Source organism: Takifugu flavidus, chromosome 9 (genome assembly GCF_003711565.1).
Source record: "Takifugu flavidus isolate HTHZ2018 chromosome 9, ASM371156v2, whole genome shotgun sequence".
Taxonomy (NCBI): Eukaryota; Metazoa; Chordata; class Actinopteri; order Tetraodontiformes; family Tetraodontidae; genus Takifugu; species Takifugu flavidus.
Window position 1 is genome coordinate 1,418,519 of NC_079528.1, and position 16,525 is coordinate 1,435,043.

Here is a 16,525-nt window from a genome sequence, read left to right on the forward strand (position 1 = left end):
TTTATGACCCTGGAGAGTGAAAGCTGAAATAAACCCGTGTTTTGGGGAACTGAATTCACAGGCCACGAGCGTAACCGAAACATTTTTGTGGTTTCTTTGGATTTTTGAGGTTGCCGTGGTTCATCCGAGTGGCTACCTTGGGCCGTGTCATTTCCTGTTTTGGTCCCCGGCTTCCTAGTCCTCATTGTATGCAACAGGAAACCAGTCGAATTATTTAGCGAGACTTTATCTTCAAAGAATGTGACTCATCCAGCCTCCCCTGGACTTTTACGTGAGTCCTTACATCACTTCGGACTGGGGATTTCTTGGCACCACTTCTGCTTTTCTTTTCTTGTCACAGACAAGCCCTTTACTGGAATTTGAGCTAGAACAAACAACATAAAATGAGCCTAAAGTTAGTCAGGATTAAGTGCAGATGCACTTAGTAGTCTATGCTTAAACTGAGAGACGATTTGGGATGGTAAAGTGAATAAAACAAGTAAAACAAGGAGTGAAGGGTAGAATATGATTGGTATTAATATACTATTACAGCTGTCATCACCCTGTGAACATATGCGTTTGACTACAAATGTGCATCGTTGCTAAAGTGATGAGTGAAATTGTTTATTTGAATTTTACTGTTGGGAGAAATAACTGATAAACGACACTGGGGCTGAGGGATGTGGGGGGGTGGGGGGTGGAACCGTTGCTTCCACTGATTGTAATGAATGAATGGATCAGTGAACAAGTGCAGGAATCAGTAGGAAGATGGAGAAAATGCATTTGTTTAGAATTTCAATCATTAGGAAGGATGGAACGCTGCAGTCAAATTAAACTGTGTTGTTGAGATGTGTGATTCCACTTTTGTTTCCCTCAGCTATGGCACCTTTAGAAAGAATAACGTGAAATATCTGTTTCAGCAGACATGTCCTGAAGGTGCTGATCTCTCTACATGCACACTTTTATTGTGTTTGTCCGCTTTTTGTTGCCAAAGCACTCCTGACCCGTCAAACCTTGGACCTGACCAGGCCCCCGAGGGTCTGCTGTGGTATCTGGCAGCGGGGCGTTAGCAGCAGATCCTTTAAGGCCTGTCAGTTACAGGTGGGGCCTCCACGGGTCGGACATGCTTGTTCAGCACATCCCACAGATGCTCCATTTGATTGAGATCTGGGGAATTTAGAGGCCAAGTCAAACCGGTGAACATCAGATAGTGTCTGGTGAAACAGGCAACATGGTGTCTGCAGGCGCAGGACGCTTTCTGTCCTGGTTCTCTGTATTGGCTTAAAATTGAGGAAATGCAACTACAGCAACTAGAAACAACCCAAATTTTAAACATCAAATGAGACCAGAAACTTAAAGTTCTGACTCTTTAGTCAAGCTCACAGATCCAAAATATCCTCCAGGTAGCTTAGATATTACATAAATAGTAAAAGTCCTTTTTTACGTTAGCTGAGGAATAGATGTCCTCCTCCAGGAGTCACTCTCTGCTGTAGGTCCACACCAGTAAGCTCCATTTGAGAAAGCCATTAGAGGACTGCCCTCTGATGGTAAGATCCAGCCGATGCAACCCAGAGATAGCGTCCACGCCTACGCCGGCTGACCAGCACCACGCTACAAGCTCTGACCCTCTGAGATAAAGCTCTGAATAATGTGGCCCCTCAGACAGGCGACGGAACCACCAAAGTCCTGTGACTGCCGCTATGAAACTGGAAACAGCGCTGAGCTGACAAGCAGAGAACAATGAGGTGGACATGGAGCAGGATAGATGTCCTGTTGAGTTTAAAATGTGCTTGTTGCCTGTTGTTTTCACCTGCCTCACCAGCCCGCACGTCCCTGCAGCCTCAGTGGTATCTCCAGGCCATCCATCTTACGGGGGCAGATCATTATGCAGTCGACAGGCAGCTTTATGCCGGGGGCAGGTGGGACTGCTTGTACTACAACTACAGGCTGCTATTGTTTTCTTTTTTTATTGTTTCTTTTTCCTGGGCTTCCATAATGCTTAAACCACTGACTGTAATGGTTGAACCCCTGAGTCTTCTCGACTCTGCCGTAGTGCCCAAAGTTGCAGTTTCAACAAGATTCATCCTGGAAAAGAATGACTCTCCAGGGCTCCCAGACTTGTGTTCAACCCCCAAACCACTAAAAACCAATAAAAAACCAACGCCCGCAGTATTTGGTGCTATTTGGTTTCTTATAATACTCCGGAACAGCTGCAGACAGAGGCTGCACGCTCGTGCGGTGGAAAACATGGCAAGTTTGATGAGCTATGAGGAGACAGCTAGCAGCATCTGTGTTGGCTTTAGCGGAAGGATGTGAAGGATTGTCTTTGTTGATACTGTAAAAATAGCTTTCTTGGGTTATGCACCCTGAGACCGGTCAGGAGAAAAAGCCAAGAATCATCACTAGATGCAGCTCCTAACTCCTAGATCTTAACTTGACTGAGGATCGATGTCATGTTCTATATTCATGAGAGCTTCAGCCCAGAAGATAGAGATCAGATATCTTATGCTGATTCCTCCTGTTTGTGTGGGTATGATCCATTATGGATACGACGTATCTCTGAGGCATCGCGTGTAAAATGACATGGAAATTATAGACATTTATCATGATGTTAAACACCACTGAGTTTCTTGATTGGGGTCCAACAGTGCATACAAAAAGTATTCACCCTTTGGTTTTGTGGGATTGTTTTAGGAAATGGGCTCCAGGCTGATGGAAAAACAAGAATTATAAACTTGACTTTGAGCTTTTTAAAAAAAAAAGTACTTTAAAAGCATTTTTGAATAAGTGATAACATCAAAACTATATTGGGACTGATTTAATTTATGAGATCAAGGTGCAACAGAGATCACCCGAAGACAGTGAAGGTGCCATAAGGACGTGTAGTAAATACGTAATGTATATGTATAGACACACACAGGCTCACCACTTGTTCCCCAGTACGACACTAAACAACCAGAACGCTCCCGTTGGCAGGTCATCCTCCCAATCTCACCCACCGTGCATGAACACTAGTGAGGACCTTCTGTTTGATGAGACCTAAACTCATTTTTTTCCCGATCATCAGCCTGGACGCTGTGTAGACGACACCAAACTCTGCACATCGCCACAACCACACCATCAACGTCTGGAGAACCCATAAAGCTCCTGGTTCAGGCTGTTGACCCTCTATTTTATATTCCGACAATGAGTGGAATCACCAAGGTGAAACAATAACTGGAAAGGGCAGCGCATGTCCGATGAACCCAGAACCCAGAGCCAGACCTGAAAGAACCTTTGCAAGAAGTAGACAGACAATGTTCTGACGCGTGTCCACGCTGTCCTGTTTTATGAAAACTCTCAAAAAGCCACAGCTTTAGGATTATTTGTTTGCGCTCTGAGGGAATACAAAGCAAGTTATGAAGAGTGTTTTTGTCTTCTTTCATGTGGTTAAAAAATGTGGTTTCGACAAGATCCTGAATGATTTCCCATCGGAGAAAAACAGGCTATTTAATTTTAAACTACAAGAGCTTTGGTTCACTGACTCTGTTGCACAATAAGTAATGCTAATTAGCTTCTCAGTCCACAGAGAAGCACGCTAACTCGCGAAAATTAGGCCTTAAGTAATTGGAAATGAGTGAGTCATCCAGATTATGGCACCTGCAAAGCAAGAGGAGGGGGGGAAATGGCCGAGTTCTTTCTGTGAGTGACGGAGAGGCAGAGGTGCTCAAGTCTGGGAAGCAGAACTGAGCGATGAGAGACGAAAAGCAAAGAGGAATGAGACACAGGAAGAGCGAGTGAGAGGGAGGAAATGTGAGATCACGACATGGTTGCGGGCAGTGCAGAGAGAGCTTGCAGGAGCTGCACATGCACACGCCCACACGTGCACCTGCAGCTCTGTCCCAGTGGGGGCCGTTGTGTAATTTGGCACATCCATTCTTCGAGGCTGGGTTTGTAGACGGTCACAAAACCCCCCATCTTCTTTTCCAGCCAATGTGTGAACGGTGTCACTATGGAAACACGCACACTGACGTGCAAACAAGTCCTCACTGGCGCAGAGGTGTCTGGTTCAAAACCGTGTTTCTGCTCGGTGTCAGAGGAAGCTCGGCCTAATTTCACTGAGGTTTGAGGTACCTCATAGCGGAAGATCAACCCTACTTTTTTTGCTTTTTTAATCTCTGCGTGACACCGCTGCACTTTTTACAGGCGCTGCCTTAATGGTGTAACTTCCACAGCGCCATGGATCTGGATTCCCACCAGGACTTCCCCTGCCAATACTCCGACATCTGCTCTGGCTTTTACAGCATATGGAGAAATTACATGGTTAAAAACAAGTTGCTCTCCTCTGACATTTCACTTCCACTTGATGGTTCACTCTCAACTTCATCACTCAATTTTAGCTCCGCGTGTGTGTGTGTGTGTGTGTGTGTGTGTGTGTGTGTGTGTGAGCGAGAGAGAAAGCTGGAGCCAGTGGAAACTGACCTCCTACCAGTGCGGAGGGATCAGACGAGGGGGGAGTTGATTCAACTTTAATCTGAAAGTATTCCTTAACCTGAGTTACAAATGAAAAAACTTTAACTAATTAACTAAACCACACTCGCTGAAGCCGGCGGCGCTGATTGTTCCCAGGAACTATCCAGGAACTTTCAGTGAGGTAATTACCGTTTTATTCATTTATCATGAATGAAACATATACAGTATAATAGTGTAAAATGGGGATTTGAGTAGATTTAAAACAACATCTTTACTTTACACTACAATTTTACTGTTATGTTGTTAGTTCAGATAAACACCTATAGGTAAACACGTACAGATAAACACCTACAGGTAAACCCCTACAGGTAAACACCTACAGGTAAACACCTACAGGTAAACACCTACAGATAAACACCTACAGGTAAACACCTACAGGTAAACACCTACCCGCACCCTCAGCGGCTGCCATTCTCCACTGGTTTAGTCTTAAAGAACTTTTCTGATGTTTTTCAAGTATTCGATTTAAAGGAGATGAAGCTCAGAAATTACAGATGTTTATGTTGTGTCTCCTCCTCCAGGCCATCGGTCATGGAGGTGTAGCTGTGTGGGGGGGCTCGGGGGGGGGGGGGGGTCTTTCTCGTTCTTGCTCGATTAGACTTGAAACTACTTGTTCTACTCTGTAGTTAATTTGCATTTAAAAACCCATCATCTTAAACTGTTAGCTATTACTGGCATATTAAAAGTGTTTCTAAATGTAATGTTCAATTATTTAAACAAAGGTTTTTTTTTCCTTTTGGTCTTTCCTTGAGCAGTTTTAGAAATAGAAATGTTAATAGTCACTAATCACTGTGTTCAAGGAAAGCGTTTGGATCTACTCTTGAAAAGGCTGAAACGGATCACTTTGCAGACATGAGGAACAGGCACCGACACACAGCCGATGATCCAGGAGCACGGCTGCTCACGCACGGCAGAGGTGGCCGCAGTTAATCCCTAATCAGAGTTTGGATTTCTGAGGGTTGCTCATTAAAGGCAGACACACGTGGAAACCAAATAATAGCAACGTCAGAGCCGTGACCAAGCGCTGGGTTACAGACGCTCGAATGAGGGTGTCTCCATCCTCGGCCCCGTCTCCACCATGAGAGACATGCTTGATTATTTAGTATCTTCATTTGAATTCTCCCTGGTTTCCTCCAGGATTACTTACATTTATCAGCTGAACTGCTCTCCAGCTGTCTGGTAACTACATCTATAAGAAAAACAAGCACAGTGGATCTTATTAGGACTGTTGTTTCTTTGCATAACTGAACTACATATTCTCGCTTTATCTGATCCAGATTGCTGATTCTATCTACCCAAGACACAACTCTGTGGCTTTTTGCAGATAGAGTCAAAGGAAGGCTAATCTCTTTTTACTGGAGGTAGATTCTTGTCGTAGAGTCTTGTCCTATGCTTTTCTTTTTTAAAGGTCACGTCTCAGTCCAAGTGCAGTGCACGGTTCAGCTCCACTGCGCTGAAAGCCAAACACGTGCGGACACCTCTTTATTCCCCCACCTGACAAAAGAAAAGCACTTTAGTTAAAAAGTGTTGTATATTTTGGACTCAGTGGTGCTGATGAAAAAAAAAGGAATCAAGATTCCATTCGATATGTTTCAGCGGCGGGATACAAGGCGCCACTCCGGCTCCGCTGCGTTTGTGGCTTTAAACTTAACTTAACTTTTGTGTTGGAATCTTGAACTGCGGGTAATGTTTCTCCGGCGAAGATTCCAGAGGTGCGACGGCTCCTCTGCCAGGGAAAACAACCGTTAGATCAGGTTGACTCAGATGCGGGTTAATGGTAAATCTGTTAAACTGCACGTGGAACTTTCACATGAAGTGTTTGGACTTCCATTACCAAATATTGGGCCAGACCTATTAGCTTTAACTTAGCTCCTGGTTAGTAGAATGAGGGATCAATGCAGACGATCCACTTTGAGCATTTTGGCTTTTGTTGAAAGCATCGGGGTCTGTTTTTGTTGTCATTTAGTGTGACGATTCATTAAACCAGTCGTCGTGAGATGCAGGTTCCAAACCCTTTTTATATCATCCTTGATTTTACAGTAGTTTTTCTACATTAAATTCTAATGTTTCTGCGCTATGCACTGAAGGAATAACCCAAATATTGATTCGACAGGAGGAAAAGCCAAAGTGGCAGACATGAAGATCAGCCCTGCTTTCACCCCAGGCAGAGACATTAAGACAGTAGAAGCTCCCGTCAGAAGACTTGAGCGTGTTTGTTTCCTTCTCACCGAGCGGAGGTGTCGAAGCGTCGCGCCTCAAAGTAAGACAGGATGAGGAAGGAGAAGATGAGCGGTAGAGACCACCCCCCCGAACATCTCCCCTCATATAACCCCGACCCGACTGCTCTTCTCGGGCTGCTGCCACTTCGATCGGTAAACACCAAGAAACTCTTTAATGCAATACTTTATAAAATGTGGAGTTGTGCGTGCACGGGCTATCTAAGAAGTGCAACGCCGACCAAGGATTACCGGGCAGGTCGCATTACCACACTCTACTGTAGTGTGAGATGCAGTTGGTGCCGCGCCAAAGACGCTTAATGGAAATTGTCAGTTTAACTCAGGGAATCAATAACTCTCTTTTCTCTTTGAGAATAACATATAATAGGATGCAATGTGAGTGCATCAAGGCAATCTTTCCACAATCTCCCCCTACTTTGCATGAATTACAGTAAAATCTGGAGCTAGGCACGCAGATAGGCCCCGAGCTGTTAGCCTGATTTTCTCAAAGGTTTCAGGGAGGGAAAAGGAGGGAGAGGAGCAAGAGGAGGAAGAGGAGGAGATAGAAAGAGGGAGGCAGAGAGGAAGTCCTGGGGGGAGAACTGCAGCCGCTGCAAGAATATTCCTTTTTTGACTCATTCAAAATGGAAATGATAAAAAGTCACAAAAGGAAAGAATAGAACTTTGATCAACTGAGGGGGGAAAGAAAGTTTTGTCAAACTTTATATTCTTCCATTTTTTTTTTACAGTTTTAATTTGGCACATGGCACAATCAGCATGTATGCATCTGGTTTACATAAATAAATATTAAATATTTTATACATAAATATACATATAGAGCTCTTACAAAGACACCTAGCATGGTCTTAGCTTAGGATGTTTCTAATGACAACGACAATACATAGAAATTATGCGTTTCTGTAGTTTTAACAGTTCTTTTTGAGCAGCTGATATCTCCATAGAAGCCCTATACATATATGTATGTATGCCCATATTTATATAATATATATATTCAAAGAAATGCAAGTGTGCACTGATGTCAGTTTATTCAGTGCAAACAGGCCACTGTCTGCTTTTGAAGAACTCTTACAAAGTCAATGGAATCATGTCAGTTAGTTCACTTGAATCTTTAGCTAGTTGTTTTTTTTTCCTCTTACACATAAAATAATAGATTTCTTTTGTATTCTTAAGCAAAATTAGACATATAACTTTATAATTTTCAAAATAACAAAAGTGCTATTTCGCGAAGACAGACACCCGACGACGCAGCAGAAACACTACTGGTGATGAACCAAAATCAACCAGAGAAAATACTCAGCAAGCCCCCCCAACACCCACCCACAAACCCAGAGTACAACCTACAACCAAAAAAATATAATAATAATAATAATAACACAAAAGAAAATCAAAACAGGCACACACACACACACACACACACACACATACTCACACACACACACTCACACACACACACTAACACTCACACACACTCACACACACACACACATTGCTCTTTTGACATATTTCCTGTATCTCAGCCTCTTCGCCCAGAACAAGAAATCATTTCCACATGCACACAAACACAGGTGCTCCCTCAGCAGCATGTGTACGTGCACACGTTGTGGAGATAATATCAGATAGCTTTTAACAGATAAATTGGCAAAAAAAAGCACTTTTTTTTCCCTTAACAAAACAATCACAGTAATAGTATTTATCTCCGATTCATCTCCCAGCAAGAGCTGTCTCAGACAAATTATTTCCATAAGAGAGACCAAAAACGACACTGTTTGTGCGCCTGGTTTGCTTGTATGCAAAAGGAGCAGACAAAAAAAAGGAAAAAAGAATTGCCAGATGGTCTTAAAATCTCTACATCTGCATTTCCTTTTAGCTTCCCGTCCTGGACTCAGTCTTTCATCGTCGAGTCTCATCAGCATGTAACACGCTCCACTTGGAATAGTCTCAGGGAATAGAAATAATGAACTACAAATAAAACAACAAGCGTCGTAAGGCATCGAAACATAAAACCGAACAGAAAAACAATTAAAAACATTTTGCGAATATTGACATAGAGGCCATTGTTCGAGACGTGTCTCCCACAGGAGGAAGAGACGGGAAATAAAAAGCACTTGTCTTTGTTGTCTCTTGTTGTTATTTCAAGAAACCAAGAAAACAAGTATCGATATCTCCTCAGTCTGCTTAAAAAGGCTTTTAAAATGATTATTTTAGAAAAAACACTGCAGAAAGACTCCCCTCCCCTGATCCAGAGAAGGAAAGCAGTTTGATTTTGGCAGCTCTGCACAACTTGACATCCATAGAGAGCTCTCAGCGACTCTCCTTGTAGTAAAAGTCGAGTTAAATCTCTTCATGTTTTAATCCTGCTCGTGCCCTTCTCGGCCCCTCCCCCCTTGCTGTGATATTTATAAAACACAATCCTCTCCTTTGCATGTTCATCCGGTGTCTCCTCCTCCTTTCCTGCCCCCCCCCCCCCCCCCTCCCCCTCCCCCCGCCACCGTCTGCGATGGCTGCCCCTGGCCTCTTTAAAGCTATACGCGGGTGGTTGAGTGGGAGTGCGGCAGGCCGGTGGAGTTGAAGCCGGTTGTGAAAGTGTTGTAGGGGTGCAGGTTGGGCATGCCCACCAGAGAATTGGGGATCATGGTGATGGTGTTGGGGGTCATGAGGGGAATGTCATCCGGAGAGCGCCGTAACGTGAGAGTGTAGTCAGGCAGCGCGGCCAGGCGCAGCGCGCCCTCGTTGCTGTTGCCTGCGTCGCACTCATGATGAGTCTGGTTCATCTGCAGTGACATGATCTCCTCCTCGGGTGCGTGATGGCCAATGTCGTTGGCGGTTGTCTGGTGCTGAGGGCTGGGCTGTCCGTGGCCAGAGTCCTGCCGACGCTTGTCCTTGCGGTAGTAGAGCGCCGCGAACGCCAGCACGTTGAGGAACAGCAGCGAGGCTCCCACGGCGATGGTGACGCTGAGCTCTGTGGAGTAATCCCGAGGGTTCTCCACCACCAGCGGCCCCGTCTTGTCTTCGTTCCAAGAATCCTTATCCTCGCTGTTGTAGGCCGGCGACATGGGAGGCCGCTTGGTGTTAGATGGCCAGGAGGTTTTCCCGTTGGGTCTCTTGGTGGAAACGGTGTTCTGGGTGGCCTCAGGTGGGGGCACTTTGGTGGTGGTGGAGGTATAGTGGAACATATCATGAAGGTTATAGAGATGGGGCACGAGGTGTTTCCAGAAGGCCACTTTGGTGGCGCGATAGTGGTCGCGCACGCGTGGCTTCAGCCCGATGTGCAGGTACAGCTGGTCCTGGGGGTTGTACTTGGACCAGGCAACCTCTTCAAAACGGTTGGCCTTTGTGTGAATGAACTTGGTGTCTTGGGGAACCGGTTTGTTTGGATCACTACAGAGAGAGGAAACACAAATGGGATGTTGTTAAATGAGAGTCTGACAACCTCTTTAATAATTCATACGCTCACCTGCAAGCGCTGTTTGGAATCACAAACAAACAATAGACAGGAAACAGTCACAGCTTAGTTCTTCTTGACACATCTCATTAATCAGAGCACAGATTCACAGCAGCAATCACAATTGATCCAGATGTTTGTGTTTGTTCCATGAGAACCACATCGACTGACTCAAATTTCCCCGCTTCTCTCTTTGTTTTGCCAATCCCGTTGCTTTATTTGCACTTCTGCGGTGTTTAACTTCCACTTCCTGCTGCTCTTTCAGCCACATCTCTGCAGGCATACCGTGCCTGTCTGTCTCATCCGCCCATCTCCTGTCACCCCAGATGCTGTTCTTAATTCAGCTGTGATGCAGCCCACCCACAAAAACCAGGGCAGAGGCTTTTAAAGTAAACACATATGAATAAGTCAGCAGGCTTGAGGGCTCGCGTCAGGAGGCATCTTGTTGTTGATAATCCTGCGCTGGTGAAGCCCCTCCGCTAATTGCTCTGGGAAGGCGCACACAGTGTGCACTGGCATCAGTGTGCTGATGCAAAGTGGACCATATTAATCAAGATGCTAAGAGGAGACTGCAGAGCCCCACGTGCTTGTGTGCTTGCATGCATATGAGGCTGTTTGTGTGAGACTAAAAGCCAGAATGAAAGGGTATATTTGAGTTTGTGTGAGAGCAAGGGAGAAAACGGATCATCTGGATGCAGTACCAGCCCCGATCTACAGGTGTCACTGTTCCGCCTTTCTCTTTGGAAAATAGGGCTCAATGCCAGATGGCCAACCAATGAAATTACCTCCAGCTATTGATTTATTGAATAAATTAACATACAGCAATCAACTGCAATCACACAATTTTGTGTTGCTGTATCATTTCAGGGTTGGAAGTTCTGTTGTCTTCGTTCAAGCTGTTTCTTTTGCCTCTTTTAAAGGACTGACACTGGCACAGCTGCAAACACCAGCACACCATAATTGCTGCTGGGATGGAGGAGTTAAAGCTGAATTGTTGTGAGGAAGCACGACTCCGTGAGACATTTCCGTAAATGTCATGAAATATCCCTCTGCGGCCCCGACACTGACGCCAGTGGCGAGTGGAGTTCGTATTTGGAGATTTTATTTTGCTCTGGCTGGAAACATTCAAACAAGGCCGAGAGAAATAATGCTGCAGATCTCACCCTACATCCTCTCCCCTTTTAATTTCTACGCTGTCAATTTTGCTTTTTCAGGTCAGTGCTTCTGGGAGAGGTAAGAGGGAGTGAGAGAGAGAGAGAGAGAAAGAGAGAGTATGTGAAGCAAATTGAGATGGTTGGAGCTGAATCTTTGGTCTTGGCCCAGTGTCAGCAGAGCAGCACGTAAATAACCTTTTTTATTAGGCCCGTAATGATCCCCAATGAATATTGACAGCCAGACGATGATGACTTTGTAGCTGAATATCAGTAATTAAGTTTCAAAGGAGTGAGTAGTGGAGGTAAGGTCATATTGATCTCCCTGTGCACAACATGCCAAAGAACATGGCGTCGATGCAGCGATGGCAGAGGCGGCTGCAACCTGCATGCTTCAGGAATCCTCACAGCGGCCTTGTGCATGCTGTCACACGCCGGTGAAGCCATATCATCCTCCATCTCCATAAGGACAACATTCAGAAAGATGCCTTAAAATAGGTATTCCAGCATTTTCCACAGGCCTGAGAGTCAATTTGATAAAAAACAGAGAAACACAAAACTGAGAAAAAAAAATGAAAAGGTACTTGGCTAAATCTTGGAAAGCAATCAGTGTGTGCAGGGAGCATGGAGCAGTAGCATGGAGGGGTTAGAAAGGCTCTGGTGGCTGGCTGGTGGATTCAGAGCAAGTGAAGATGAATAATTTAAGGAACACAAAGAAATCAATGTGCCATCTTTAGTTAATTTGATTTGCAGCATTAGAGAACAACTGGCTGCCTTATCTAATTACACACACACATGCTTGGGTAATTGTTGCAAAGTCAATAGTAAATAGGCTCCATTCCTTAGAACATTTTCTACCCGTACTGCTTCACTTTGGGCTGCGTGCTGATGTTAAAGTTGTGGCCTGAACTGGCAATCGGTGCTATGATGGGTTCTTCCAGGTTGTCCTGCCCTATTTGTACTGAAGACATGGGCACTGCGCAAACTTTATAATGCTTTCTAAGCGCTTTGCTTTTAAAAGGGACGACAACAAACAACAAACAAAAACCTATCAATAATGTCCAGAATTCCAGGAAACAAAACCCGCTTAGTGAAGATAATCCACAGCTTTTGTGGATTGCTGGATCATGTAGAACAGCTATCAACACATAGTGCTCATGGACAGGAGCCTCAGACTTGTGACAGGCAGGACTTAAATACTAAAGATGGTTTCCTTGGCAAACATCACCGACTGTAGCTTCATTAGCTTTGTCAGCTGTTTTAGCCCATAAGAACCATCATGAATCATCCTACTTGCATTCAGGATCATCGTCAGTAACTGGGTCATGATTTCTTGGAAATATTTCGCAGTTAAGGTGAAATGTTTGCCAGTTTTTTGCGGATGGGGCACTAATCCTGCAGAAATCTTTGCTATTTCTACTGAAAAACTGGGCGTCATGGGTTTTGACTCTGTCTGGAACAAAAAAGGACAAAGCAGCATGAATAATGAGTAAATAAAACCTTTACAGTGTGAAGTGCCTTAATTGCTACAGTGAGCTCTGACAGTATGTGATTAGGGTTTGCGTGCTCTATTTATTTAATATATTATAATATTTATTCAATATGAGCTCATCTGAAGCCAGCAGAGACTACAGCTTACAGCTATGATACAGGCCCCAAAAATGCTTAAAAAAAAATCAAGCTTCCTCTCTCTGTTTCTATCATGCTGCATATTTAAATTAAAAAGAAAGTTTTCTGAAAATCTGATGCCTAAAAATCTTATATGGATTAAACCTTTTGGGAGAAGTGCATTCATGTTTTTATTTATTTTTTGAAAATCAAAACTAAAGCTCTCAGTTGTGATTACCTGGCCTTGTGCAGCAGAGATCTTCAAACTAGCAGCTCGCACATTGCACCACTTAATCTGGGCGCTCATTGGAGCTGCATATGAAGGCAGGCCAGAGGGATTATTACACCCATAAAAGCAGATGTTTAAATTGGCTTTCAGAGTCCCTCTGATGTGTTCTCATGGCCAGAGAACAATAAACCAGCACATTCGCCAATGACCTGCTGACCTCTGCTAGCCTTGTTTTGTCAGGCCTGTTTGTTTGCCTACTTGTCTTGACTGACTGGGTGCTCGTTCTCAGGTCAGCCGGTCTTTGCACGTTTGCTGCGTTGGGGTGTGATGGCCTTCGGGGTCGCACCAGTGGACCACTTGAGCAGACTAGTGGCGGTGATGAGGCTCTCCAGGTGGAAGACAAAGGCTTCCGCGTGTTCTGGAATGCTCTCCTGCTAAACGCAGGCTGACAGACTCAAACACAGCGGCAACGGAGAGTTTGCACTCATTACCAATTCCAAGCACTGTCTGGAAGCGCCGATGTAAAAGGTAGATAAGAGGAGAATGAATATCATTTTCTTTCTTTTTTCCATTTCCCATGTACCTCCTTCCCCTTTTCGTCCTGATGTAATTTGAAGCGCTTGAATGATCATAGACCTAGCCATCACCAAATCTAAAAAGACACATTTAGGTGCCCTAAGGCAGAAGACAAGAATCTATTTTCACTACACTCAAGGTCTCAGAATCCTGAGCGGAGTATAGATAGCTTCTCAATACAAACCAGGAAGCGTGCATTAAATCTGTGGCACCGATGCGCCTTTTGCCAAGCTGCAGAGCAGAAGCCTGTTTTCCTCACTTGTTCTTGTGTAACTAATTCATCCCCTGCAGTTGTTTATCAGGTAACACAAAGTAAGCAGCTAATTGTAATTTTTAACTCCGACAGAACGCAGAACTCTTTTCTCTCTGCAGGCAATGTGCTTTCATTTTTTAAGAATTATTCTCAGTGTTTGTCGACATTGTCTCGGCGTGGTGGGGGCGTTGGGGCCTGTGCCGGGAAGGCAAATTATCACTGCGTGCTCTTTTACCCTTCTTGCGGGCTCCTGCTGGGGCGGAGGGCGGACTGATGTGTGGTTCATATCTAATGGTAGACTTTGGTTCAGTGGGCTAAGTGATGCGGACCAAGGCTCTGTGACTTTGGGTCGTGCAGAAGTGTTAGAGGACACGGCTCCCACACCGCACTTTCTACGACCGCTATTGATTTGTTAGAGAATGAATGACAGGTAGCAAAACACCTCCCTCAGCAGAGTCCCTGCATCGTGGCTGACTTTTAGCAGCATTCTGCTCGCGTGCCACAACCAGATTGCCATATTTCTGGCATCTATTACTCTTTAAATCCAGCTACTGCTTATTTATAGATGCACGACGCAGACCTGCTTTGCTCTTCCGTGTCGCCCTCATTACATTCAACACGCAGCGTGGATCAATTGCAAACAGACCCCTCAACAGGCCACACCACCTCTTCACCTTCTCCAATGCAAATTAGGATATTGACTACACATCTTCCACCAATTGAGTACCGATTTAATGAAGTAGTTGGTATCTAGAGGTTTCCTTCACAGTGTAGTGAATTTGCCAATTCTTGATATGTGTTAAATTTAGATTTTTTTTTTTGTGGTTTGATAGGGCGCTATCGTCTCTAATGATGGTGCTGCATGTTTCAAGTGTGTAAAACAGTTTAATTTCTTTTTGTATAAAATATTGGCGGAGGTAGCTCAGTCTGTAGGACAGTGGGCTGAGACACAAGGAAGAGAAAAGAAGGTTCAACTCCGCTCCTAAACTACTGTAACAAGATCTGAAACGGAATGTTTCTCAGCGAATACGCAGAAGGAAAATGAGCATCTAGAGAAGCAGCAACCGAGAAGATGGACCAAACTACTGAATTACAGAATTAATGACACACGATGATTGATCATTTCTGACTTTTTGCTTGAGTGCGGACAGTTCGGCCAGGGCTTCATATGCCTCTTTGCGCTTGCAAGTAAAAATTCCATTTAAAAAAACAACAACAGCTAAGTGCAATTATGACAAAATGACTGATCACTATTAACAGGAGATCTGAGATTTGTTTATGCGAATGTCTGAAAATGACAAATATAGATGGATGGGATAGGACACACCAAGCTGATTTGACTCGGCGCTTACACCCACATGCTCTCGATGATGAGCAGTTGATGTATATATTCATTTTCCACTAAGCTCTCTGGCAGCATATATAATGCTTTGATGAAGACATGTGTCCATATTAGATGACTTATTGGAGCAGGTTGCGTAATTGATCAGCAGGGAAATAAAATGGAAATACTTCGAAGAAAATCTATAGTTAATGAGTGGATCAGTCACAACTGTTGGCATGACATGTACATCTGGAGAGGTCAACGTAAGGGTCATGTATAGGGGTGTGCACAGGTTTCCTTTATGCAACTTCTACAGCTGGCTACATTAGAACCATATATTTAGTGTTAATAGAATTTTTTCCTCTTAGATCTCAAAGCTTTAGAGATTTGTTCCAGTAATGTCATATATTTACTTTGTGGGTATTTAAAAAAGAAAAAGAAAATACTGACATTAAAACAAATGCTGCAGAGAAACAAAATCAGGACTGAGTAAATCCTCAGCCTCTGAAAACATCCTAAACTCTCAGGAATGAACAGCCTCACACTGCACACGCACACACACACATGCACACACTAAGAAGATTTGACAGCGTGCACTCTCTGTATGCTTTTAAACTTCACAAACACGGACAGAGAGGGGGGGGGGGGGTGGGGGGCATGGGCAGGGATTTGCCCTGTAAAGATGACACATGAGCGCCAGGGATGGGAAGAGCTTTGGGGTGAACACGGCTATGATACACTGTGGACATGCAGCCCAAGTGTCTCAGCATCATGTCACACATGCTTCTACAGCTGATTTACAGAGTGGGCCGGAAGTGCAATCTGGGTCAGTTCATTACAAACATCTGGACGGGAGAGAGGGAGCTGCTTTACAGAGAGGGACGGCGCTTGTTGGGCGGTCCATAAAGGCAAAGGCAATTCAACTGTGCCTTAATTAAAGTGATGGCTGTGTTGAGCCAGATTGAGCTGGGAGGTGTTGGTGGAGAGATCTAGTTTCCCTGGTGCAGTCTAAATGAGGAGGTTGAACTTGGAAATCTACGGGAAATATTTTACATCTTGAATGTCCCCAGAGAACTTATTGGTATACCTTCCTCCACTTGGGTTGGATTAAAATGACCTTTCTAACAACTAACGGAATTTTATATAATCCTGCCGTCTAATCCAGAGCTTTGTGGAAGCCTAATTGTGAACTGATAAAGTCAGACTCCACCCTA

At 44.4% G+C, this 16,525-nt stretch overlaps 2 protein-coding genes across 5 annotated transcripts in view; one reads left to right on the top strand and one right to left on the bottom strand.

The window, feature by feature from the left end:
• Positions 1-16,525, top strand: part of si:dkey-27i16.2 (regulator of cell cycle RGCC-like) — a 185,406-nt gene that overhangs the window by 9,420 nt on the left and 159,461 nt on the right. The window lies entirely within an intron of this gene.
• Positions 7,401-16,525, bottom strand: part of nlgn3a (neuroligin 3a) — a 106,238-nt gene continuing 97,113 nt past the window's right edge. For all 4 annotated transcript variants that reach the window (XM_057042888.1, XM_057042887.1, XM_057042890.1 and 1 more), the window contains one exon: positions 7,401-10,106. In XM_057042888.1, the coding sequence (XP_056898868.1) occupies positions 9,251-10,106 (856 nt within the window). In that variant the 3' untranslated portion in view covers positions 7,401-9,250. The remainder of the gene's footprint in view (positions 10,107-16,525) is intronic.